The sequence below is a fragment of the Lucilia sericata genome, unplaced genomic scaffold, assembly GCF_015586225.1.
Source record: "Lucilia sericata isolate MDLA Ls3-8-SP2 unplaced genomic scaffold, ASM1558622v1 Contig000975F_arrow, whole genome shotgun sequence".
Taxonomy (NCBI): Eukaryota; Metazoa; Arthropoda; class Insecta; order Diptera; family Calliphoridae; genus Lucilia; species Lucilia sericata.
The window spans coordinates 72,783-100,000 of record NW_023994958.1 but is presented as its reverse complement, the minus strand read 5'-3'; the positions used below and the strand labels follow the sequence as shown (position 1 = coordinate 100,000).

Below are 27,218 nucleotides of genomic sequence, written 5' to 3'. Positions count from 1 at the left end.
GTCCACTACGGCAATTTTTGGAAGCCCGAGAGGGCTTGTTTATAATGAATTTCAAGCACAAGGGTGGGAGAGTGGATTGTGGGCCCAATCACCAATAGTTTGTTTGGCGGGAGTCCGGTTGTGTTATTCCAAGTGTTCAAAGAAGTTTTTTTTGCAAGGTTTTCTTCTTTTATTAAATTTAAGATAGATTCTAAATTTTAGATTAATGATGAACTTTGATCCGATAAGGAGTGTTTAAATATTGTTTTCTAGGCGAAATTTGCACTTTTTCCAGAATCTTAACTCTAGATTAAAATAGTATTTTAAGTACTAAATTAAACTATAGACTAGACTATAGTCTAGAAATAGACTTTAAATTTTACTACATATAAACTAATTTAACTTTATCTAGACTATACTTTAGCCTAAAATATAGACTAGACAATAGACTGGACTCGACCATAGACTATAAAACTATAGACTAAACCACAGGTTAAATAAACTAGACAATAGATTAGACTATTGACTACACCATAGACTAAACTATAGACTTGTTCCAAAATTCTTTTAATTTCTGTTTAAAATTTTTTCTCTCCTTTCAGTTCCATATCGGTTTTGAGTAAAAATGGCTTTCGTTTGTTCACCATTAATGCGGGCGATAAAATCGATGAGATATTCGCCAAAGAGAATTCCGAACAAATACGCATTGTCGAGAGGCTATTCAATAGTTCGCTGGTAGTGCTGGTCACTCAACAGAAACCCAACTGCCTAAAGATGCTGCATTTCAAAAAGAAACAGGATATTTGTAATTGTGTTTATCCTTCGGATATATTGTGTGTTCGCATGAATCGTTATCGTTTGGTTGTGTGTCTGGCGGAGAGTATACATATACATGATATACGCGATATGAAAATCTTACATTCCATTGAGAATATAGCACCAAATGAATATGGTTTGTGTTCGCTGTCATTGAATTCACATTTAGCATTTCCCATTTGTACGACCAGTGGCGAATTGAGGATTTTCAATGCCAATAAGTTGAAGACGGGTCTGACGATTAAGGCTCATGATACGGCCTTGTCTGCCTTGAATTTTTCACCGAATGGCACTATGTTGGCCACAGCCTCGGAGCGTGGTACTGTGATACGGGTATTTTGTGTTAAGAATGGTCAAAGGGTGCAGGAGTTTCGAAGAGGCGTTAAACGTTGCGTGAGAATAGCTTCATTGGTATTTTCTACCACCGGAGATTTCCTGTGTGCATCTTCAAATACCGAGACTGTTCATATATTTAAGATTGATGTTAAAGCTGTGGAGGCTGCGGAAAGAAAGTCAAGTATAGGTAGGCAGTGAGTTATTAGTATTTAAGTTATAATCCATAAAATGTTTATTTCCCAGTGGACGATGAAGCTAAAAAACCCCCTGCAGCTTTAGCACCTTCAACATCTCAACCTAAAGAGGAGGCTTCTATCCAACAAAAAGCTGCAAATGGTACGGCTAATAGTACAACTTCAGCTGATCCCCCTGCTACAGCAAATCCTTCCAATAATCAACCGCCCGCCTCTACAACTTCTAATAATTCCTGGTCCATGAGTGGTTATCTATCAAAAGCGGTCTCCTCTTATCTGATACCTTCACAAATAGGTGATGTATTGGCCCAAGATAGAGCTTTTGCCACCGCTGTATTAGGTCAGCCGGGTCTTAAACATGTTTGTGGTTTGGCACGCATACAAAAGGAGTTACGTTTATTAATGGCCTGTGAAGATGGTTTTCTTTATGTGTATGATTTTAATAGTGAAAAAGGTGGACCTTGTAAACTATTGCATGTTCATGATTTGCGTTACACCCTAGAAGGTGTTATAGGTACTGTTTTAAACCCTAAAACTTTATCAATGAATTGCTTAACAAACATTTTCTTTGCAGAACTCAACCTATCCGACAGCATGGACAAAATCTCTCTTTCAGGCCTTTTACCCTCTACACCCACTACCAATCCCTCCTCCGGTTTCTCAGCTGATAAGACACCTACTATTTCTACAGACTCTCAACATTCCAAGGATTCGTCACCTTCGCCCCACAGTAAATCTAGCTCTATGAGCAGTGTTAGTGTTATAATCGAAAATCCTGATCCTTCAACGGATAATTCATATGCTAGCATTTTAAAAGGCTCTGAACAAACGGTGAACACTACTCTGACAGGTATTAAGACCTAATTTTTTCACTTATTTTAACACTTATGGAGGGAATAACAAAAACATATACATAATTTTGAATTGAAATGGTAGGTAAACTAACCGTTAATTAAAATTCAATATGTTTAATTGGCATAGAATTTAAGCATTTTTTTTTCTCAAATTCAAAATTTTGTTTTGTTATTGAAGTTTTAAAAAGAAATTTTGGTAGATTATTTTAATATTAATCATTTATATTTAAGAAAATTTTAAGAAATAAGTTCAAATATCCTGTTAAGACATAAATTTTATAAAAAAAATTTGGTTTAGTCAAACAATTTTTTTAAGAAAATATTTACCTTGATAAAATATCTTTAGAATATAAATTTCTTTAAACATTTTTGGTTTGAACATAAATTTCTTTCGAAAAATTTTATGTTGACATAAGTTCCTTTATGAAATTTTTGTCTTGATATAAATTTCTCTAGAAAATTTTGTCTGAACTTAAATTTCTTTTGAAAATCGTTTGTTTTGACATAAATTGCATTTGAAAATTTTTGTCTTGATAAAAATTTCTTTAAAAAATTTTGTCTTGACATAAATTACTTTGGTAAATTTTGTCTAGACATAAATTTCTTTAGAAAATTTTGGTCTGGCATAATTTTTTAGAAAATTTGGCTAGACATAAATTTCTGTAGAAATTTTTTGTCTTGACATAAATTTCTGTAGAAATATTATGTCTTGACATCAATAAATTAATTTCGTAAATTTTGTCTAGACATACATTTCTTTAGAAAATCTTTTTTTGATATAATTTTTTTTAAGCTTTTTTTTTCTTGACATAAAATTTCGTAAATTTTTATCTTGACATAAATTTCTTTGAAAATTTTTTGTCTTGATATAAATTTCTTTAGAAAAATTTTTCTTAATATAAATTTCTTTTTAACATAAAATTTTTATTTTAACATAAATTTCTATAGAAAAATTTTGTCTGGACATAAAGTTCTTGAGATAATTTTGTCTTAAAATAAATTTCTTTAAAAATTTTTGTCTAAATATAAATTTCTTCATAAATTTTTTATTTTAACATAAATTTCTATAGAAAATTTTTGTCTGGACATTAAGTTTTCTTCTTATCTCATCTTGATATTATTTTCTAAATATTTTTTTTTTCTTGATATAAATATAAGTTTCTTCAGAAAATTTTTGTTTTAACATAATTTCTTTAGAAACATTTTATCTTGATATTATTTTCTAAATATTTTTTTTCTTGATATAAATATAAGTTTCTTCAGAAAATTTTTGTTTTAACATAATTTCTTTAGAAAAATTTTGTCTGTACATAAAATTTTTATCTTGACATAAATTTCTTTAGAAAACTTTTATCTTGACATACATTTTTTAACAAATTTTTGGTCTTCACAAACATATCTTTAGAAAATTTTGTCTTAATATAAATTTCTTTAGAAAATTTTCTTCAGAAAATTTTTGTTTTAACATAATTTTTTTTAAACATTTTTTTTTTGGTCTGGACATAAAGTTCTTGAGTTAATTTTGTCTCGACATAAATTTCTTTAGAAAATTATTGTCTTGACATAATTTTCTATATAAAATTATTGTTACTGAAATAATTTTATCTTGACATAAACTTTTTTAGAAATTTTTTTATCTTGACATAAACTTCTTTGGAAAATTTTTGTTTTGACAAAGTTTCTTTAGAAAATTTTTGTCTTGACATCAATTTCTTTGGAAAATTTTTGTTTTGGCATAAATTTCTTTAAAATAGTTTGTTAAAATATAAAAATCTTTTTGTTTTCACATAAATTTCTTTAGAAAATTTTTGTCTTGACATAAATTTCTTTAGAAAATTTGTCTTGGCATAAACTTCTTAAGAAAAAGTTTGTCAAAATATAAATTTCTTTAGAAAATTTTTATTTTCATATAAATTTCGTTAGAAATTTCTTCTCTGGTCATAAAGTTCTTGATATAATTTTATCTTGACATTTATTTCTTTGGAAAATTTTTATCTTGACATAAATTTCTTTAGAAAATTTTTGTCTTAACATAAATTTATTTAGAAAATTTTTGTCTTGACATAAATTTATTTTGAAAATTTTTGTCTGGAATAATTTTATCTTGACATTATGAAGGTGTTTTGTTACAAACAATATCTTTTAATTTATTTGTTGGTATCTTGTTAAATTTATGTTTGTTTTTATTTCAGCAGATTCTGCCAAATTTCGAAAACTCTGTGATGCCATTGACACACCCACTAAACTGTACGATGAACGACAATTTCCTCCTGTAGCTATAGCAGCCAAAGATTGACACAAAAATCCCGCCAAGGCTCAGCGTTTTAAGGATTCTAACATGACATAAACAAAAAGGATTTTTTATAAATAAAAAATCCATAAAAAAGAATTTAAAAAATTTAAAAAAACAAAAATCTACTCAAAAAAAAAAAAAAAAAAATCTTGTAAAAATTTTTAGTAAAAAAACTTATAGGTATTAACTTACCATTAATAATTAAAAAAAATATGTTATGAGTTTTAACAAACCAAAAGAATTTTGCATAAAATTGAAAAAAATATATTTTTGATTTGCATGAGGTATTTTTTTTTAAACTATTTAAATTAGTTTAATTTATTTTATTAACTCATATAAAAATTAGCATTTAATTATAACAATTTTATTATTATATTTTTAGCTTTGTTTTTTTTTTAAGTTTGCAATATTTATCCAAGAATTAATAAAAAAAAAATACTTTAAAAGAAAAAGTTCAAATTAGTTGAAAATTATCAATAACTATAAATAATGTATAAATTTAACAAAATACTCTATTTAATTTTGAAGCAAGTAGTATTAATTATTAAAATTAAAAAAAAAAACATTAAAAAAGAAATCTCTAAATGTAATAGATACTTTAGCCACTAATGCTATTAAGTTTTCTTTTACAAAAGTCCTTCTTAAGATTCTTCTACAAACACCAGACAATCTGTAATTATTTTTGCTAAATTTGTCTCTTAAAGAAACCAACAAAATAATGTTTCAATTTAAACAAATAAAACTCTTCATATGTACCTTATAAATGTAATATGTATATTTAATTAAATATGTAAATGTTTACACTTAGTATTTAGTGCAAATACAAAACAAATTAAAACTTGTGAAATTATTAATTAAAATCTGGAAAATATGGAAAATAAACAGAGAAAAAAGATGAAGGACGGAGAAGCAAAAAAGAAAAATATGTAAAAGTATTAATTATTTTAAAAAGAGAAAGAAAAATAATTTTCAAAAAAAAAAAAAAAATATGTCATGACAAAAATTTTCTCAAGAAATTTATGTCAAGACAAAACATTTTCTAGAGAAATATAAAGCAATACAAACACTTTATAATAAGACAAATATTTTCCAAACAAATTTATGTTAAGACAAAAGTTTTCTAAAAAAATTTATGTCAAGGCAAAATTTTTCTAAAAAAAATTATGTAAAGATAAAAATTTTCTAAAAAAATTATGTCAAGACACAAATTTCTTTAGAAATTTTAGAAAATTGTGTCAAGACAAACATTTTTTAAAGGATTTTGTGTCAAGACCAAATATACTAAAGAAATTTATGTCAAGACAGAAATTTTCTAAAGAAACTTTTGACAAGACAAAAATTTTCTAAAGAAACTTTATGTCAAGATAAACATTTTCTAAAGAAACTTTTCTCAAGATAAACATTTTCTAATAGAATTTATGTCAAGACAAAATTTGCTAAAGAAATTTAAGTCAAGACAAAAATTTTCTAATGAAATTTATATCAAGACAAACGTTTTCTAAAGACAAGATAAAATAATTGTCTAAAAGAATTTTCTAAAGAAATTTGTGTCAAGACAAAAAGTTTGTAAAATATTTTGTGTCAAGACAAACGGTTTCTAAAGAAATTATGTCAAGACAAACGTTTTCTAAAGAAATTTATATCAAGACTCAAATTGTCTAGAGAAATTTATGTCAAGACAGAAATTTTCTAAGGATTTTGTGTCAAGACAAAAATTTTCTAAAGGATTTAGTGTCAAATTTTCTAAAGAAATTATGTCAAGACAAAAGTTATCTGAAGAAATTTATGTAAAGACAAAATTTTCCAAAGGAACTTTATGTCAAGACAAACATTCCCAAAGAAACTTTATGTCAAGACAAAAATTTTTCTAAAGAAACTTTATGTCGAGACAGAAATTTCCTAAGAATTTTTCTAAAGGATTTTGTGTCAAGACCAAAGAATTGTCTAAACAAATTTTCTAAAGAATTTGTTTCCAGACAAAAAATTTGTAAAAGATTTTGTGTCAAGACAAAATATTCTAAAGAAATTTATGTCAAGACAAACGTTTTCTAAAGAAATTTATGTCAAGACTCAAATTGTCTAGAAAAGAAATTTATGTCAAGACAAAAATTTTTCTAAGGATTTTGTGTCAAGATAAAAATTTTCTAAAGGATTTTGTGTCAAAACAAAAATTTTTCTACATTTTCTAAAGAAACTGTATGTCGATATAAAAATTTTCTAAAAAAACTTTATGTTAAACAACATTTTCTAAATAAATTTATGTCAAACAAAAATTTCTAACAAAATTTATGTTTAAGACAAAATTTTCTAAACAAATTTATGTCTGGGCAAAAAAATTTTAAAGACAATTTTTTATTTCTTTCAGGGAGTCTGCGAAATGAAAAAAACTTTTTACAACTGAAACCAAACTTTTAAAAACAAGTTTTTTTTCTCCCGGGAAATTTACAGATTCCTTTAAGACCTTTAAACATTTAAATGACTTTTTGAACTTATTTTACTATCACGCTTGCGACTTTTGTGTTCATGACGGTGATGGATGTTGATGATGGTGATCCTCTATAGCTGGCTCGGGTTCCTCTACCGGTTCCTTTTCTTTAGTATCCGGTTGAGATTGTAGCTGCTGCTGCTGATGAGTAGGCTCATGATGATGATGGTGGTGATGATGATGATGATGACGTTGCTGCGAAGGTTCTTGATCTTCAAGCGATTCACGTTTCAATTCAATTTGTATGGCTTTATCTTCTGTGGTCACTACAGGTTTGGATTTAATAGCCATTTCAGGAGGAGCTTCTATTTCATCTTCTGATTTTTCCAATTTCATAGATTTCAACGAAAATATAGAACCAATTTTTCTAAGTTTCTCATGTACCGAAGAACGTACAGTTTCGGGTATAGAACTTTTAATGGATTTCATGCTATGGGATATTGAAAGTCCTCCTGATTTGGAGGATTTGGAGCGTGATGAAGAGGAGGATGATGAAGAAGAGCTGGAACTAGAGTCTGCAGAACTGGCGTGCACCGGTTTAGTAGCTACCCAGAATTTTAAGGCAAATAACGTTTCCACTTTGAGGGCCTCCATTAGGGTTAACTAGAAAATTTATTACAAAATTTAATAAAAAATTAAAAGAGAAAATTTTCTTAACCTTTTCATCTACAGCCACCGTTTTAACATTCCACAAAAACTCCACCAATCCGATGAGTATGGCACATAAAAGACCCAGACCTAAAACTAAGAACACACCACCTACACTTTCCAAATCTAATTCGGGAGTATCACTAGAAGCGGCTGCGGTACTTTCACATTTGCCTCCACCATGCATTTCCTTCCACCATTTTCTTTTCAATTCTGCTAAAGTTCCGGCCTCGCCCAATTTTAAAACAGCACCACTTATTTGTTTGCGATAAGGGGAATCTATTAAACAAATATAGTTGTGATTATAATACTCCTTCAAAATTGTGTGAATACTCACTAAAGGGCATGGCTATGCCATAGGTTTTATAATCCAACCATCCTCCTATCTGCACCAGATCACAATCTCTTTCGACCATATATTCTAGTGAAGTGGATTCCATTAGATAGGCATATAAACGTTTACCTTTTAAGACTCGTTCTTTGCCCTCATCATTACTTTTAGTAAATACCGAGGGATCTGATTCCATAGCTGCCCACATGCGCTGATATGTGGTGAAGTTTGAGTCCTGGCACGGCAAAAGAAATTAATAACTTCTAAATTGTTTGTGGACTATAGTCCAGACAATAGAGTAGACTATAGTCCAAACTTTAGACTCTACTACAGACCAGACTATAGACTAGACTATAGTCCAGACTATATGTTCAACTATAGTTCAGGCTATAGACTAAACTATAGTTCAGACTATAGACTAGACTATAGTGTAGACTTTAGACTATAGTCCAGTCTATATACTAGACTATAGTCCAGACTATAGACTAGACTATAGCCTAGATTATAGCCCAGACTATAGACTAGATGATAGTCTAACTATAGATTAAGATATAGTCCAGACTATAGAACAGAATATAAACTAGACTGTAGTCCAGATTATAGACTAAACTGTAGTCCCAACTATAGACTAGACAATAGTCCAGACTGTAAACTAGATTATAGTCCAGACTACAGACTAGAATATAGACTAGACTATGGTCCAGACTATAGACTAACCTATACTCCATACAATAGACTAAACTATAGACAGTCTAAACTATATACCTACTAGATTATAGTCTAGACTATAAACTAGACTATAGTCTAGACTATAAACTAGACTATAGACTAGACTATAGTCCAGACTATAGACTTGATTATATTACAGACTATTGACTAGACTATAGTCCAGACTATAGACTAATCTACAGTCCAGACTGTAGACTAAACTATAGTCCAGAGTATAGACTAATCTACAGTCCAGTCTGTAGACTAAACAACAGTCCAGACTGTAGACTAAAGAATAGTCCTGACTATAGACTAAACTATAGTGCTGACTATAGACTACACTATAGACTATTGACCATAGACTATAATGTAGACAGTGGGATATAGTCCAGACTATAGACTAGAAAAAGTCTATATCTAATCCTCACCTTAAAAAACGACATAGTACTACCGCCATAAACGGCTCCATATTTGATTTTATTTTGCGCTGCCAAATCTTCAGCACTCTTGATAGAGGAACCCATACGTGACATAGTCAAGAAAGCCGCCAAATTGGCAGTATAAGAATTTAACATCATCAAGGCGAAGAACCACCAAATACCGGTAACTAAACGGGTCGAAGAGGCTCTGTAAAAAATTAGAAATGTTTAATTCATTCTCTTTTTATCTCTTCATTCACTCACTTTGGTAATATATCACATCCTTGACCCATAATCGAGCCCATAGTCAACCAGGTTGTATTCGTTATAGTCCAAATATTTTCATATTCTTCAGGTTCTTTGCAAGGGTGGGGATTTTCCCAGTCTTCTGGAGCCATACGTGATAAAATAAAAAGTAACAGTGATACACCCAAATAACCAGTAGCCATATAAACCCAAACATCTTTGGAGAAGGGCAAGAGGAAAGAAAACAAATTGGGCGGTTTAACTTCGGGTTTCATATAGAGAATACTTATGCCCAAAGTCATAAAGGGTGGGGTGAAATCTACTGCTTGGCGTCGCGCCGAAGTCATGGTTAAATCGCAAATGCCTAAATCAGCGTTCTTTTTTTTTAAATATATATAAAAAGATAAGTTATATCTTAGAAGAATTTGACAATTTTGACTTACCCCATCTAGCAATTGTTTGACTAAACCATCCCAGGTTTTGGTGACCTTATTAAAAGCGCCATATTTACCATCGGGAGCCAATTCAAAAACATATTTAAAATTTAAAAGTTTGGCAATAGCATCTATAAGATCCAATGAATAGCCCTCATAACGGGCATTGCCCTCCAGAATTTCACCCTCTTTGGCTTCGCTTAAGGGTCGAAAGAAAACCGCTATTTAAAAATTTAATTAAATTATTTAAATTCTATATCCAAACCGTTTCATTAGAAAGGGTGCTCCTAAACGTGAGGTAATAATAAAAGTTTTATTTTGTATTTTTATGGCGGCCCTTTTATCGCTGGCATCATCGTCTCCCAACAGATCAAAACCATTTACGGGATCCCAAGTGGCCAAATCTAAAAGTCCGGTACTTGTTATTTCCATGCAACGTAAAGTAAAAAAGCTTCTCTGGCCATATTGATTGAAATCCACACGACCCGAAGAGGTTTCAGCACCAATGCGCTGGAAAAAAAGCCATAATTTAGATACGTTTTTCTATAGTTAGTTGGATCTCACCGCTTTTATAAATTCTATAATCGTTCTACCCTGATTCCAGGCTTTATTTCTGCGACAATCCAATTTCATCGGTTTTAGCTCATCGACTATTTCCAACTCCGCCAAACCTTTGACAAATAATGATACGGCATCGCTTATCAAGACCATGTCAGTCTGAAATACATATTATTTATGATTTTTTTTTAAATAAAAACTAATTAAACTACTTACTCTCACTTGATTGGGTTCTAAGGCGTAATGAACTCCTTCTTTTTTCTTACGATCTCTCCAATCTCTTACCAGATTTTTAATCTCAAAGTCTGTTGGATCCATTAAACGTATAGTTGTGATATTAGCACCAACTTCATAGAATGCGTTTAAGTCCAATGTATGTGTATCCAAATTGGGTATGAATATACTCTTAAAATATTTTGGTATTTATGATTATTACCTCGTTGTAATAATTGAATAATATTATAATACCATTATAATGGATATTTCACATTATAATTCGATTATAATGTATTCTATAAAATTATAAGCTAATTATAATGTAGTTTATAGCATTATAATCGTATTATAATGTATTCAGCGGTATTATAATTCGATTATAATATATTCTGTAGCATTATAATCGTACTATAATGTATTTAGCGGCATTATAATAGCATTATAATATATTTTACCGCAATATAATTGGATTATAATGTATTGTGTTACATTATAATTTGATTATAATGTGTTATGTGACATTATAATATTGTTATCATGTTTTCTGCAGAACTATAATCTGATTATAATGTATTATTTAACATTATAATTCGATTATAATATATTGTATAACATTATAATTCGACTATAATGTATTCTATAACATTATAATTCGATTAAAATGTATTATATGACATTATAATTCAATTATAATGTACTCTGTAGCATTATAATCGGACTATAATGTACTCTGTAGCATTATTACCTTATTATAATGTATGTAACATTATAATGTGATTATAATTTATTTTATAACATTATAATGTGATTATTATGTAGTTTATAACATAATTTGATTATAATGTATTATTATTATAAAATAATCCAATTATAATGTAATTTATAGCATTATAATCGTATTATAATGTATTTGTCGGCATTACAATCCGATTATAATATATTCTGCAGCATTATAATCGTATTGTAATGTATTTAGCGTCATTATAAAAGGATTATAATGTATTGTATAACATTATAATTCGATTATAATGTACTATATGACATTATAATATGATTATAATGTTTTCTGCAGAATTATAATCTGATTATAATGTATTATTTAACATTATAATTCGATTATAATGTATTGTATAACATTATAATTCGATTATAATGTATTTTATAACATTATAATTCGATTATAATGTATTCTGTAGCATTATAATCGGACTATAATGTACTCTGTAACATTATTATCTTATTATAATTTATTTTATAACATTATAATGTGATTATAATGTAGTTTATAACATTATAATTCGATTATAATGTATTCTGTAGCATTATAGGCGGAGTATATTAGCATCATAGAGCAATAATAACGTATAATAATAACTCGTTTTATGTTCTAGATAAGAGAAAGTCCCAAAGCACTGCGACCCTGTTTTTGATCTTTTGTGCTGTTTTATGTTCTAAATAATGGAAATTTCTTTTCAAACCTGATATTCTCCCAACATTTTCAAATCATCAGCCTGCTTTAGTATAATCGGTATTTTTTCGACAGCACAATGTAAAATTAAACAATTATCGGTCGATGTTTTAATAGCTTTTATAAAAGGTCGATAATCATCAGTATCACTGGGTAATTGCATGACCGTAGTGGGATTACTGGTAGGATCACCTGTTTGTAGAATATCTTGCAGCTGTAGCAGTTCTAAAAATATGAAAAATTAAAATTTAAAAATTTTTTTAAGGTAAGTTCATCACCCTTTTCCGTTTCATATACCAACGTATAGGAACGCCAACCAAAACTTTGTACTATTTCTGATATACCACGAGCCAGTAGCAGATTATCTGGATGTAAATTTAAAGACATACCCCTAAAGGGTTTTTCGCTTAGATCTTCACTGGGAGACCAATCAAAAGTGATGTGAGGTATATCAAAGGTATTGGATATGGAGGCAATAATATCTAAAGTTAAGAGGAGTTGAAAGAAACTATAAAGCTGTTTATTTAGATAAACCTACCGGAACTTTCACCATTAGCTGGTCCAAATATGGCAATAATCTTTTCGGAAGCTAAATAACATACTATGGGAAAAAATTTATAAAATTTTGAAAATTATTTTTAAAATCTTTTCAATTTTTAAAACCTGTCTTTTCCATAAGAAAACTATCATCACTACTAGCATATGTTATAATAGCCTGTAAATCAAAACTGCGCTCATTTACATTGGCCCTTTCGATAGAGGCATTAAATGCCATTTCCAATTCCGAGTTAGGTTCATCAAAAATAGCACCTTAAAGAAAAAATTTTCAAAAGTTCTATAATTCAAAATTTTTAAAGAAATACTTACCAACTTTGAAAACTGGCTGACATGTGCCCCATTTCAGCACTAAAGCTGCTAAAATTAACTTTAATAAAAACATTTGGTCTTTTTAAGCTTTTTTTTATAAAAATTTCTAAATTTTTATTGCAAATTTAATATTTTTTAAGAAAAATTTTCTAATTTTCTTGATGATGTAATAGAAAAATTTCTTTTATTTTCTCAAATTAAAACCAAAAAAATATGAACCACAAATATTACGATGTCTTCTTTATTTTACGTCTGATGGCAGCTAAGGCCTAAATTTAAATGAATTTTTCTTATTTTTAACTGCAAATAATTATGTTTTTATTTTGTGCATTTTATTTGGTTTTTGATTAAAATTAATTGACAAAATGCACTTTGAAAAAATCGAAACAAAAGACACGGCATTTTGCGAAAAAAAAACAAGAAAAATAAACAAAAATCGTAAATGACCTCCACTCTAAGAAATTTTTATACAATTTTATACCCTTTTGTTGTGATCATCATATTCTAAACATTTTGTTTCTTATTTGGATTAAAGCCAAATATTTTTCATTTGTTTATCAACAAATCTGCCAGATCAAAAGAAGACTCATGTTTATTTCCTTAATTTCTCATTTTCCCAATATTCTATACAATATATTTTTTTTTTTCAATTATATTTTCTTTCTTATAACGTGATCATAAAATATAACATGTCCGTAATTCTCTGAGAATGCCATAGTTCTGGTACAATTCTTACTATACAATTCTCTCGTAGTATCAACACAAATTTTCTTATGATCTCCCTTATGCATAAACATTAGACCATATTCTACATCATGAACTACAGCATAATTTTCCGAATCATTATAGTTGACAATACCCTTGTGCCAGTCAAAGTAGCTTAGGTGTGTTGGTTTAGGTATAATAGCGGCTTGATCTTTGAAAATGGCCGACCAGTTGGTATGACCCTCGATATGTAGATTGGCTCGACGTAAACTATTCTCATAATCGATATAGGCAGAAACTTCAAAACCGGTTTTGAGACGATGTTTTATGAAGAAAATTGTCTGAAGGGTGAGAAAGTAATAGGATTATAATTTTTTCTACCACATTATAATACCATTATAATCAATTATATGGCATTATAATGTGATTATAATCTACTCTATAGCATTATAATCCAAATATAATGCATCAATAACATTATATTTCGATTATAATGTACTCTATAATAATATTAATTGATTATAATATATTTCTTAACATTATAATTTGATTATGTGTTTTATAATATTATAATACAATTGTTATGAATTTTAATTCAATTACAATGTATTCCATAACATAATAATAATCCAATTATAATGTATTCTATAATATTATAATTTGATTATAATGAATTTCATAACGTTATAATTCAATTATAATGTATTCCATAACATTTGAAATCAATTATAATGATTTCTGTAACATTATAATCCAAACATAATGTACTGTATTACATTATAATTTAATTATAATGTATTCTATAACATTATAATGTATTGTGTAACATTATAATTCGATTGTAATGGATTGTACTTCGTTATAATACGATTATAATGTAGTTTATAACATTATAATTCGTTTATAATATATTTAATGATATTATAATACAATTATAATGTATTTCATAATATTATAATTCGATTATAAAGTATTGTATAACATTTTAACTCGATATATTTAATTATAATGTATTCTATAACATTATAATGTATTGTGTAACATTATAATTCGATTGTAATGGATTGTACTTCGTTATAATACGATTATAATGTAGTTTATAACATTATAATTCGTTTATAATATATTTAATGATATTATAATACAATTATAATGTATTTCATAATATTATAATTCGATTATAAAGTATTGTATAACATTTTAACTCGATATATTCGATTATAATGCATTCAATAGCATTATAATTCTATTATAATGTTTTCTATAATATAATAATTCGGTTATAACCTATTCTATAGCATTACAATGAAGATATAATGCATCAATAACATTATAATTAGATTATAATGTATTATATAACATTATAATTTGATTATAATGTACTCCATAACATTATAATTCGACTGTTATATATTGTATAACATTATAATGCGATTATAAAGTACTCTATAACATTATAATTGGATTATAATAAATTTATAACATATATAATATTATTATATATACATATATGTATATATAATAATATTATATGTTTCATAATTTCATTATAATGCAATTTTTATGTATTCCATTGTATTATAATTTAATTATAATATATCCTATAATATTATAATTCGATTATAATGAATTTCATAACATTATAATTCAATTATAATAGATTCCATAATATTATAATTCTATTATAATGTATTCCATAACATTTGAAATCAATTATAATGAATTCTGTAACATTATAATCCAAATATAATGTATGGTATTACATTATGATTCGATTATAATGGATTGTACTTCGTTATAATACGATTATAATATGTTCTATAACATTATAATTCGTTTATAATATATTTCGTTATATTATATTACAATTATAATGTACTTCATAATATTATAATTCGATTATAACGGATTGTACAACATTATAATTCGATTATAATGTATTTCACGATATTACAATACAATTATAATGTATTTCATAACATTATAATTCGATTATAATGTATTGTATAACATTTTAATGTACTCGATAACATTATAATTCGATTATAATGTATTCAATAGCATTATAATTCTATTATAATGTTTTCCATAATATAATAATTCGGTTGTAATCTATTCTATAGCATTACAATGAAGATATAATGCATCAATAACATTATACTTAGATTATAATGTATTATATAGCATTATAATTTGATTATAATGTACTCCATAACATTATAATTCGACTGTTATATATTCTATAACATTATAATCCGATTATAATGTACTCTATAACATTATAATTGGATTATAATAAATTTATAACATATATAATATTATTATATATACATATATGTATATATAATAATATTATGTGTTTCATAATTTCATTATAATGCAATTTTTATGTATTCCATTGTATTATAATTTAATTATAATATATCCTATAATATTATAATTCGATTATAATGAATTTCATAACATTATAATTCAATTATAATGTATTCTATAATATTATAATTCAATTATAATGTATTCCATAACATTTGAAATCAATTATAATGAATTCTGTAACATTATAATACGATTATAATATGTTCTATAACATTATAATTCGTTTATAATATATTTCGTTATATTATAATACAATTATAATGTACTTCATAATATTATAATTCGATTATAACGGATTGTACAACATTATAATTCGATTATAATGTATTTCACGATATTACAATACAATTATAATGTATTTCATAATATTATAATTCGATTATAAAGTATTGTATAACATTTTAACTCGATATATTCGATTATAATGTATTCAATAGCATTATAATTCTATTATAATTTTTCCATAATATAATAATTCGGTTATAATCTATTCTATAGCATTACAATGAAGATATAATGCATCAATAACATTATAATTAGATTATAATGTATTATATAACATTATAATTCGATTATAATGTACTCCATAACATTATAATTCGACTGTTATATATTCTATAACATTATAATCCGATTATAATGTACTCTATAACATTATAATTGGATTATAATAAATTTATAACATATATAATATTATTATATATACATATGTATATGTATATATAATAATATTATGTGTTTCATAATTTCATTATAATGCAATTATTATGTATTCCATTGTATTATAATTTAATTATAATACATCCTATAATATTATAATACGATTATAATGAATTTCATAACATTATAATTCAATTATTATGCATTCCATAATATTATAATTCAATTATAATGTATTCTATAACATTTTAAATCAATTATAATGAATTCTGTTACATTATAATCCAAATATAATGTATGGTATTACATTATGATTCGATTATAATGGATTGTACTTCGTTATAATACGATTATAATATGTTCTATAACATTATAATTCGTTTATAATATATTTCGTTATATTATATTACAATTATAATGTACTTCATAATATTATAATTCGATTATAACGGATTGCACAACATTATAATTCGATTATAATGTATTTCACGATATTACAATACAATTATAATGTATTTCATAATATTATAATTCGATTATAATGTATTGTATAACATTTTAATGTACTCGATAACATTATAATTCGATTATAATGTATTCTATAGCATTATAATTCTATTATAATGTTTTCCATAATATAATAATTCTGTTATAATCTACTTTATAGCATTACAATGAAAATATAATTCATCAATAACATTTTAATTTGATTCTAATGTATTCTATAACATTTTAAATCAATTATAATGAATCCCATAACATTATAATCCAAATATAATGTATTGTGCAAGATTATAATTAGATTATAATGCATTCTATAACATTATAATTCGATTATAATGTAATTTATAACATTTTAATGCCGTTATAATTCCATTATTATGTACTCTATTATATAATAATTCGATTATAATGTATTTTATAATATTATAATTCAATTATAATATAATCTTCAACATTATAACATGATTATAATGTGAATATAATGTGTTTTATAACATTATAATGTTTTGTGTGACTTTATAATCCATCTATTTATAACATTTTATAACATTGTTATTAAGTATTGTGAAGACAATGTATTCCATAGTATTATGGTCCAATGAATTAATTTTCTTCTTACCGATATATTCTTTTGTATATTAGGCTTTTCCCTCATAGACAATTCCCACAATACCGGATCATCTGATTTTAATTTATCACTAAAAAATATGGTAGATTTCTTCATGGGCCATAGTGATTCTAATACGGCAGCTTTGCGTTGTTCAAACTGACTGGGAGTATAGATTTCCGTAGCAGATCTATAGCCCAGTTCGACCAGCATGCGAGAAAAACGTATATTACGTATAAAACGTATATCGTTACGTGTAATAAACGTATCCAAATAATCTTCATAGGTGGGACAGTCCAAGAGAAACATATCATGGGCTAGATTGCCCATGGTAGGGAGGTATTAGAGAAAAAATATTTGTATGAAAACTAAAGAAAATTTTATTGAATTGAAAATATTTTTGATATTAGAGCTGATAGAAATTATTAGCTAAAGATGGTAGAATATTTTGTAATTTTTAAGGGTTTTCAATATTTTCAAAATATTAGAAATATATATACAAATTTTTTTCTCTGAAAGAAATATTATTTATTTTTTAATGGTTTTAAAAACACATGTTTTTTGCTTACCCCACTCCATGGCCCCCCAAAATAAGAAAAACAAACAAATTATGATAATTTCGGTTATTGAGAAAAAATCTAAACAAATTAACATCAAAAACTTTTAGAAAATTTAAATATTCTCACAGATTTAATGCACTAGTATGTGCGCCTGTGTCTGTAAAGCGCCACACTTTTCATTTCACATACTAATGGGCCAAGTTATGCCGGGTTTTCCATAAATGAAACACTCATCCAAAATATAATTTAACAAATGTACACAAAATCTAATAAAAATATTTTATATATATTTGTTTTTTAATTTTAAAATATGTTTATTTTTTTTTTCTACTTCTCCACCACATCATGTCGCCCACCCCCTAAAACACTTAAAATTAAAAAAAAAAAAAAACGATATATATATTGAAAATAAAACTCAAGACATATCTAAATGGAAAAAAATATGCGGAAAATGATTTTTCTTTTGAATCAGTTGTTCGAACAAAGGCGACAAGTCTGGACGGTTTTTCTTAAAAAAAGATTTTCAAAAACGTAGGAAATAGAATTTGTAGGAGAGCAATGGAGAAATATTTTTGAATATTGTGAAAATAATCAAAAATAAAAACTGAATAATTTACGTAATACATATAGAAATTTAAAAAAAAAAAATTACAGAAATTTATTTTAAAAAAATATTTGAAAAAAAATGTGTAAAAATTATTAAAAACTGTGAAAAATGTATAAGAAAATATTGGGATTTTATGGGCTGCTGTTAATGCTGCAGATAAAATTATCGCAGGAATTTATTGATGAGTCAAAAACGGAAGTAAAAGTGGGTAAGAAAAAGTTATAATTAAAATACCATTTTCGAAAATTTTATAATAAAAAATATCTTGTAAATAAAATAAAAAATATATAAGTTTAATTAAAAAATTAAAAAAAAAAAAATAATAAATAAAAAAATATACCAAAATTGTGAATTGTTAAAATGTCTCTACTTGATGGGAGAGCTAATGAGTAAAGAGAACAACATTGAGCAAATGTTTTATTTATTCAGGTTCAAGTGAAAAGTGACCTTAAAATTAAAAAAAAAAAAATAAAAACAATATAATGCAGTTTTGTTGTGTAAAAAAAATTAAATAAATAAATTTTAAATTATTTTTTTTTAAATAAACTTTGTAGGTGCTTTATTTTTTAAAGATGAAGATGCCACTGAATTAAGTTTTGATGAAGCTTTTCGTGAATTAAACAGCATCAAATTGTTTGAGTTGAAATTTGTGACAATAAAGCGTTATGTGCCATATGATGATAGTTTTATACTGCAGCAATTGAGTAAGTAAATTAATTTTATAGTATTATAATACGATTATAATGTATTGTGAAGCATTATAGTATGAATATAATTAATTCTTTAACATTATAATTGTATTATAATGTATATTTTAGCATTATAATAATATTATAATATGTCTTATAACATTATAATCCTATTATAATACGTTTTATAACATTATAATCCGGTTATAAAGTATTACATAACATTATAATTCGATTATAATGTATTATATGGAATTATAATACGATTATAAAGTGTTTCATAAAATAATAATCCAAATATTATGCATTCCATAAGATTATAATTCCATTATAATGCATTCTGTAATATTATAATACTATTATTATATATTCCATAACATTATAATCTGATTATAATACTTTCTATGATATTATAATCAAATTATAATGGTGTAGAATACTAAATATTAGTATTATAATATATTATTTAGCATTTTAATACGATTATAATGTATTCCTCATCATTATAATCCGATTATAATGCGTTATTTATTACTATAATCAAATTAAAATTTATAGAATACATTATAATATGATTATAATGCAATCTGTAAAATTACGTCACTATTATCATGCATGCTATAACATTATAATCCGATTATAATATACACTGTTATATTATAATCCGATTATAAAGCTCTCTATGATTTTATAATCAAATTATAATGTTAAATAATACTTTATATTAAGATTATTATATATTATTTAACATTATAATACAATTATAATGCGTTCTTTAATATAATAATCAAATTATAGTTTTATAGAATACATTACAACATGATTATAATAACATATAACATGATTATAATAACATATAACATTATAATCCGATTATAATGCTCTCTATGATTTTATAATCAAATTATAATGTTATAGAATACTTTATATTGGGATTATAATATATTCTTTAGCATTATAATACGATTATAATGCGTTATTTAATACAATAATCAAATTATAATTTTATAGAATACATTATAATATGATTGTTATGTATTCTTCAACAACATAATTCGATTATAATGCATTCTTTAACATTGTAATCCTATTATAATAAATACTGTCATATTTTAATACCATTATAATGCTCTCTATAATTTTATTATCAAATTATAATGTTATATAATACTTTATATTAAGATTATAATATATTATTTAGCATTATAATACCATTATAATGTGTTCTTTAATATAATAATCAAATTATAATTTTATAGAATAGAATATAATATTATAATAATGTATTCTACATCATCATAATTCGTTTGTAACATTATATCACTATTATAAAGCATTCTATAACGTTATAATCCTTTATAATGTATTTTATAACATTATTATACGATTATAATATATTCTTTGACAATATAGTACTATTATAATGTATTTTATACCATTATAATCTTATTATAATGTGTTCTTTAACATTATAATGCTACTATAATGTATTTAATCACATTATAATCTAATTATAATGTATATCTGTGATTAAATTCTCATTATAACATATCTTATTTTAAATTATGTCCTCTAATAAAATTTTTCTTAATTTAATAGCTTGCGAATTAATTGCCAATGGCGTTGCTGCCATATTTGGACCAAGTTCAAAAGCATCTTCTGGTATGTTAACTTAATTGCTTAATGCATTTGAAAAATAAACGCAAAATGTCATAAAAATTTAATATGTTTGTCATTTAAAATGCATATCTACAATAGATATAGTAGCCTTAATAGCGAATACAACGGGTGTACCACACATGCAATACGATTGGAATATAGAAACAGCCATAGAACAGCGTAAACTAAATCATCGTATGACCGTGAATGTGGCACCATCACAAGCTGTCTTGTCACAGGCCTATTTGGATATAATTAAGACAAGTTTTGGTTGGAAAAAATTTACCATATTTTATGAGACACAAAAGGGTAAGGAGAAACAAGTTGTCTGAGATTTTTGGAAACCATTTAAATGTTAATTTTAGGTCTAGCACGTTTGCAGGATCTGATGGATATACAGTCGGTAAATAAGGATACTATTAAGCTGAAAAACATAGCTGAGTATGAACATGATATAAGAGTTTTATGGAAAGAAGCCGAGGAAATATTTCATGAGAATAGATTGATAATGGATTGTGAACCGGAATCTTTGGTTAGGCTAATGAATGCAGCCAAAGATTTTAAGCTATTGGGTCCATTTAGGGTAAGTTTTTTGGTTAGTTATTACACCTAGAAGATTAAATGAGTGTTCTTCTTATAGAACTGGTTTTTGACACATATGGACTCCCACAGTTCCGGTTTGCAAGATGTCTATAATGCTGATTTTAAATCGAATATTACTTCGGTTAGATTAAAGGTGGTTGATCCTAATCCCTATGAAAGACGCAAGACACGTATTACCTTGGTAGATGTAAGTTTAATTTTAAAGATTTTGAAAAATTAGTTCAAAATTTTGGTTTCTTTAGCAAATTTTAGCAAATCAAACTATGATGCCCTTATTAATATATGATGCTGTCATCTTATATGCCAATGCGGCCCGTAATATTATATCTAATCTAAAAGAATATCATGAACCCTATAAACGTTGTGGTTTTGGTCGCTCAGATCGTTGGTACATAGGCAGTTTGATAGTGCAGGAAATGAAGGAGGTATGTGGAAGTTTGCAGTCAAGTCTCAATAGAAGTATAAGTCAAATTTTCTGTTTTAAAGATTTCCGAAGATGATGTGGAACCTCCCTTCAAAACCGAGAGCATGAAAATCGATGAATATGGCCAGAGATCTGAATTCAATTTGGAAATCTATAAACCCACTGTTAATGAACCTATAGCCCTGTGGAAATCCTCGGATCGTTCTATTTCACCCATAACAAGACGTCAAGAATTGCAAAGCTCCTCATCGTCATCTACACAGGATTTTTCCCAGGAAAAAAAGACCTATACCGTGGTGTCACATTTCGAAGAACCATACTTCATGCTGAAGTGGGTGAGAAGGAGAAGAGCGTGTCTGGGTTATGGAAATTAATACTACTATTTATTTATTTTACAGACAAGATTATGAAAATTTTCGAGGTTCTGAGAGGTACGAAGGTTACGCGGTGGATTTGATAAGAAAATTATCGGAAATTATGGAATTTGAATATGAATTCACTTTGGTGGATAGTAATGGCAAATTTAATCCACAAACCAAACAATGGGATGGTATAATGAGGAAGTTAATCGATCATGTGAGTTCAAAGTAATATTTTAATTTAATTATTTTATTTCAAAGTGTTTATGGTATTATAACTCGACTATAATGCAATCTATAACATTATAATCCTATTATAATGCAATTTGTTATATTATAATTCTATTATAATAAATTATTTAACATTATAATCTTATTATAATGTGTTCCATGAGATTATAATCCAATTATAATGTCTTCTATAACATTTTAATGCGATTATAAGTGTTTTATATAATTATAATTCTATTAGAATGTGTTTTATAACATTATAATCCAATTTTAATATATTCTTCAACATTATAATCCAAGTATAATGTATTCTATAATATTATAACTCGATTATAATAGTTTATACAATATTATAATCTAATTATAATGTATTCTGTAATATTATAATCCAATTATAATATGTTCCGTTATATTATAATGTAATTATAATATATTCTGTAACATTATAATCTAATTATAATGTATTCTACAACATTATAATCCAATTAAAATGGATTATGTAATATTATAATCCTATTATGATATATTCTAAAACGTTATAATCCGATTGCTATGGCCTCCTTAGCATTATAATCCTATTATAATGTGTTTTATAACATTATAATTCAATTATAATGTATTCTATGATATTATAATCCGATTATAATGCTTTCTAAAACATTATAATCCGATTATAATGTATTGCATAACATTATAATCCCATTATAATGGGTAATATAACATTAATATTGAAATTACCGTTTCAGCATGCCCAAATAGGTATTTGTGATTTGACCATTACCCAACTTCGCCGACAATATGTGGATTTTACGGTACCCTTTATGCAACTGGGTATTAGTATTCTCTTTTATAAAGCTGATCCTCAACCCAAGGATATGTTTGCCTTTTTGCAGCCCTTTGCCAAGGAAGTGTGGTATTTTATGATTCTAACCCAATTAGTTATAACATTGCTGTTTATGTTTATGGCCAGGTTAGTTAACTCGCTCACAGTTTTACATCCATAAATCAAATTAAATTTAAAATTTTCTTAACAGAATTTCTAGTCACGAATGGGAAAATCCTCAACCCACTAATCCGGATCCCGATCAATTGGAAAATGCTTGGCGCACCCGTAATACAGCCTGGCTAATGATTGGCTCCATTATGCAGCAGGGTTGTGATATATTACCCAAGTAGGTTTACAGCTAATTTTCTTTAGTCACACAATTTATATATTTTCCTTACAGAGGAGCTCCCATGCGCATTTTAAGTGCTATGTGGTGGTTTTTCGCTCTCATGATGTTGAGTACCTATACCGCCAATTTGGCTGCCTTTTTGACCAGCAATAGGAACAAGCCGAGCATTAATAAGCTGCAAGATCTTATTGATCAAGATAAAATTAAATTTGGCACCGTTAAGGGAGGCAGCACTTCACTATTCTTTTCCGAATCCAATGACACCGATTATCATAAAGCTTGGAATCAAATGAAATCCTTTGAACCCTCGGCCTTTACCTCCTCTAATAAAGAGGGTGTGGAGAGAGTACGCAAGGGTCAAGGCAATTATGCTTTTTTGATGGAAACCACTGGTCTGTTATATAATACCGAAAGAGATTGTTATCTCCAGCAGATTGGTGATCAAATAGGTGAAAAACATTATGGCTTAGCAGTGCCCCTGGGAGCAGAATATCGCACGAATCTAAGTGTTTCCATACTGCAGTTAAGTGAAAAAGGAGAACTGCTGAAATTGAAAAACAAATGGTGGAAGAATACCACTAAGACATGTGATAATCTGGAGGATGATGTTTTAGATGGTGATGAATTGTCTCTAATAGAATTGGGTGGTGTATTTTTGGTCTTAGCCGGTGGTATAGTGGTGGCCATTATAATAGGTATCTGTGAATTTTTGTGGAATGTTCAGAGGGTAGCAGTAGAGGAAATGGTAGGTTGGCAATACAATCACCAATCATTTAATATTTGCTAATATTTCCTTTTCATTCATAGGTCACACCCGGCGAAGCCTTTAAAGCTGAACTAATATTTGTTTTAAAATTTTGGATTACCAAAAAACCTAATCGTATTTCTAGCATTACCACCACTACCACCTCTAGTAGTAGTTCACACTCTTCCCGCTCTACCTCCAGACGTTCTTCTTCGCAGTCCAAACAATCTAAACACTCGAAACATTCTAATAAATCGAGACGTTCAAAACGTTCGAAACGTTCACGATCACGCAGCAAGAGCAGAAGTAAAAATCGTTCAAGTTCCTCTTGAAGGATGTCTTAAAATTAATTCGAAAGTATGCAAAATGTAATTTTATAAAATGTTTTTAATAAATTGTTAAAAAAAATAATTCAAAGAGAAATCATAGATTATTGGTAGACAGTTTGTGAAATCACAGAATTTTGGAAGTATTTTGGTTATTCTTATAAAATTTACTCTCTGAGAGGAAATTACCTTATAAGACGATTATTATGTAATGCTATAACATTTGTAATGTTTTGTCTAATACCTACTATAATGTCTTATTATAGTGGAATTATAAAGAATAATGTAATTTTATAATAAGATTATAACGTGTTTCGTAACATTATAATGGGATTATAATGTAGTCTACACCATTATAATCGTATTATAATATAGTTTATAGCATTATGATAGTATTATAACAGTTTTAATATCATTATAGTCCGTTTATAATATATTCTGTAAAATTATAATTGGACTAGTCTATAGACTAGACTATAGACTAGACTATAAACTAGACTATAGACTAGACTATAGACTAGACTATAGACTAGACTATAGACTAGACTATAGACTAGACTATAGACTAGACTATCGACTAGACTATAGACTAGACTATAGACTAGACTATAGACTAGACTATAGACTAGACTATAGACTAGACTATCGACTAGACTATAGACTAGACTATAGACTAGACTATAGACTAGACTATAGACTAGACTACAGACTAGACTATAGACTAGACTATAGACTAGACTATAGACTAGACTATAGACTAGACTAGACTATAGACTAGACTATAGACTAGACTATAGACTAGACTATAGACTAGACTATAGACTAGACTATAGACTAGACTATAGACTAGACTATAGACTAGACTATAGACTAGACTATAGACTAGACTATAGACTAGACTATAGACTAGACTATAGACTAGACTATAGACTAGACTATAGACTAGACTATAGACTAGACTATAGACTATAGACTAGACTAGACTAGACTATAGACTAGACTATAGACTAGACTATAGACTAGACTATAGACTAGACTATAGACTAGACTATAGACTAGACTATAGACTAGACTATAGACTAGACTATAGACTAGACTATAGACTAGACTATAGACTAGACTATAGACTAGACTATAGACTAGACTATAGACTAGACTATAGACTAGACTATAGACTAGACTATAGACTAGACTATAGACTAGACTATAGACTAGACTATAGACTAGACTATAGACTAGACTATAGACTAGACTATAGACTAGACTATAGACTAGACTATAGACTAGACTATAGACTAGACTATAGATTAGACTATAGACTAGACTATAGACTAGACTATAGACTAGACTATAGACTAGACTATAGACTAGACTATAGACTAGACTATAGACTAGACTATAGACTAGACTATAGACTAGACTATAGACTAGACTATAGACTAGACTATAGACTAGACTATAGACTAGACTAAAGACTAGACTAAAGACTAGACTATAGACTAGACTATAGACTAGACTATAGACTAGACTATAGACTAGACTATAGACTAGACTATAGACTAGACTATAGACTAGACTATAGACTAGACTATAGACTAGACTATAGACTAGACTATAGACTAGACTATAGACTAGACTATAGACTAGACTAGACTATAGACTAGACTATAGACTAGACTATAGACTAGACTATAGACTCGACTATAGACTAGACTATAGACTAGACTATAGACTAGACTATAGACTAGACTATAGACTAGACTATAGACTCGACTATAGACTAGACTATAGACTAGACTATAGACTAGACTATAGACTAGACTATAGACTAGACTATAGACTAGACTATAGACTAGACTATAGACTCGACTATAGACTAGACTATAGACTAGACTATAGACTAGAATATAGACTAGACTATAGACTAGACTATAGACTAGACTATAGACTAGCTATAGACTAGACTATGACTAGACTATAGACTAGACTATAGACTAGACTATAGACTAGACTATAGACTAGACTATAGACTAGACTATAGACTAGACTATAGACTAGACTATTGACTAGACTATAGACTAGACTATAGACTAGACTATAGACTAGACTATAGACTAGACTATAGACTAGACTATA

General features: G+C 27.1%; 4 protein-coding genes and 1 non-coding gene across 8 annotated transcripts in view; 3 read left to right on the top strand and 2 right to left on the bottom strand.

Annotated features, from left to right (window-relative positions):
- The window catches only part of LOC119609401, a 140-nt gene extending 105 nt beyond the window's left edge, over window positions 1-35 (top strand). The window contains exon 1 of the small nuclear RNA XR_005231927.1: window positions 1-35. This exon is cut by the window's left edge and continues 105 nt beyond it. This is a non-coding gene — a small nuclear RNA (U4 spliceosomal RNA).
- Window positions 1-5,397, top strand: part of LOC119609398 (WD repeat domain phosphoinositide-interacting protein 2) — a 14,303-nt gene extending 8,906 nt beyond the window's left edge. The window contains exons 2-5 of one of the 4 annotated variants that reach the window (XR_005231925.1): window positions 582-1,318; window positions 1,375-1,839; window positions 1,900-2,257; window positions 4,375-4,619. Coding sequence is in view for 2 of the 4 variants with exons in the window: in XM_037964156.1 (XP_037820084.1) it covers window positions 582-1,318; window positions 1,375-1,839; window positions 1,900-2,175; window positions 4,372-4,475 (1,582 nt within the window). In the remaining 2 variants the exon portion in view is untranslated. Of the gene's footprint in view, window positions 1-581; window positions 1,319-1,374; window positions 1,840-1,899; window positions 2,258-4,371 lie in introns of all 4 variants that reach the window. The other 3 variants (XR_005231926.1, XM_037964157.1, XM_037964156.1) reach the window with 3 other exon arrangements.
- A 1,411-nt stretch (window positions 5,398-6,808) lies between these two features.
- LOC119609397 (glutamate receptor ionotropic, kainate 2) lies at window positions 6,809-13,166 on the bottom strand. Its single transcript, XM_037964155.1, is given in 15 exon segments — window positions 6,809-7,008; window positions 7,010-7,560; window positions 7,616-7,884; window positions 7,943-8,171; window positions 9,073-9,271; window positions 9,328-9,686; window positions 9,753-9,942; window positions 10,009-10,253; window positions 10,308-10,460; window positions 10,518-10,706; window positions 11,996-12,210; window positions 12,264-12,467; window positions 12,524-12,586; window positions 12,649-12,795; window positions 12,853-13,166. Coding segments are annotated over 15 exon segments (3,159 nt in total). The 5' UTR covers window positions 12,926-13,166; the 3' UTR covers window positions 6,809-6,935.
- A 260-nt stretch (window positions 13,167-13,426) lies between these two features.
- LOC119609400 (cilia- and flagella-associated protein 299) lies at window positions 13,427-18,122 on the bottom strand. The gene is made up of 2 exons (XM_037964160.1): window positions 17,717-18,122; window positions 13,427-13,898 (listed from the first exon to the last, which is right to left on the bottom strand). Exons 1-2 carry the CDS (start codon window positions 18,032-18,034, stop codon window positions 13,503-13,505), a joined length of 714 nt encoding a protein of 237 aa, XP_037820088.1. The 5' UTR covers window positions 18,035-18,122; the 3' UTR covers window positions 13,427-13,502.
- On the top strand, window positions 18,116-25,169 carry LOC119609399 (glutamate receptor ionotropic, kainate 2). The gene is made up of 13 exons (XM_037964159.1): window positions 18,116-19,079; window positions 19,426-19,575; window positions 21,160-21,222; window positions 21,319-21,528; window positions 21,585-21,802; window positions 21,860-22,009; window positions 22,065-22,247; window positions 22,309-22,577; window positions 22,645-22,822; window positions 23,583-23,806; window positions 23,871-24,008; window positions 24,063-24,756; window positions 24,819-25,169. Exons 1-13 carry the CDS (start codon window positions 18,980-18,982, stop codon window positions 25,086-25,088), a joined length of 2,847 nt encoding a protein of 948 aa, XP_037820087.1. The 5' UTR covers window positions 18,116-18,979; the 3' UTR covers window positions 25,089-25,169.
- The last annotated feature ends 2,049 nt before the right edge of the window (window positions 25,170-27,218 follow it).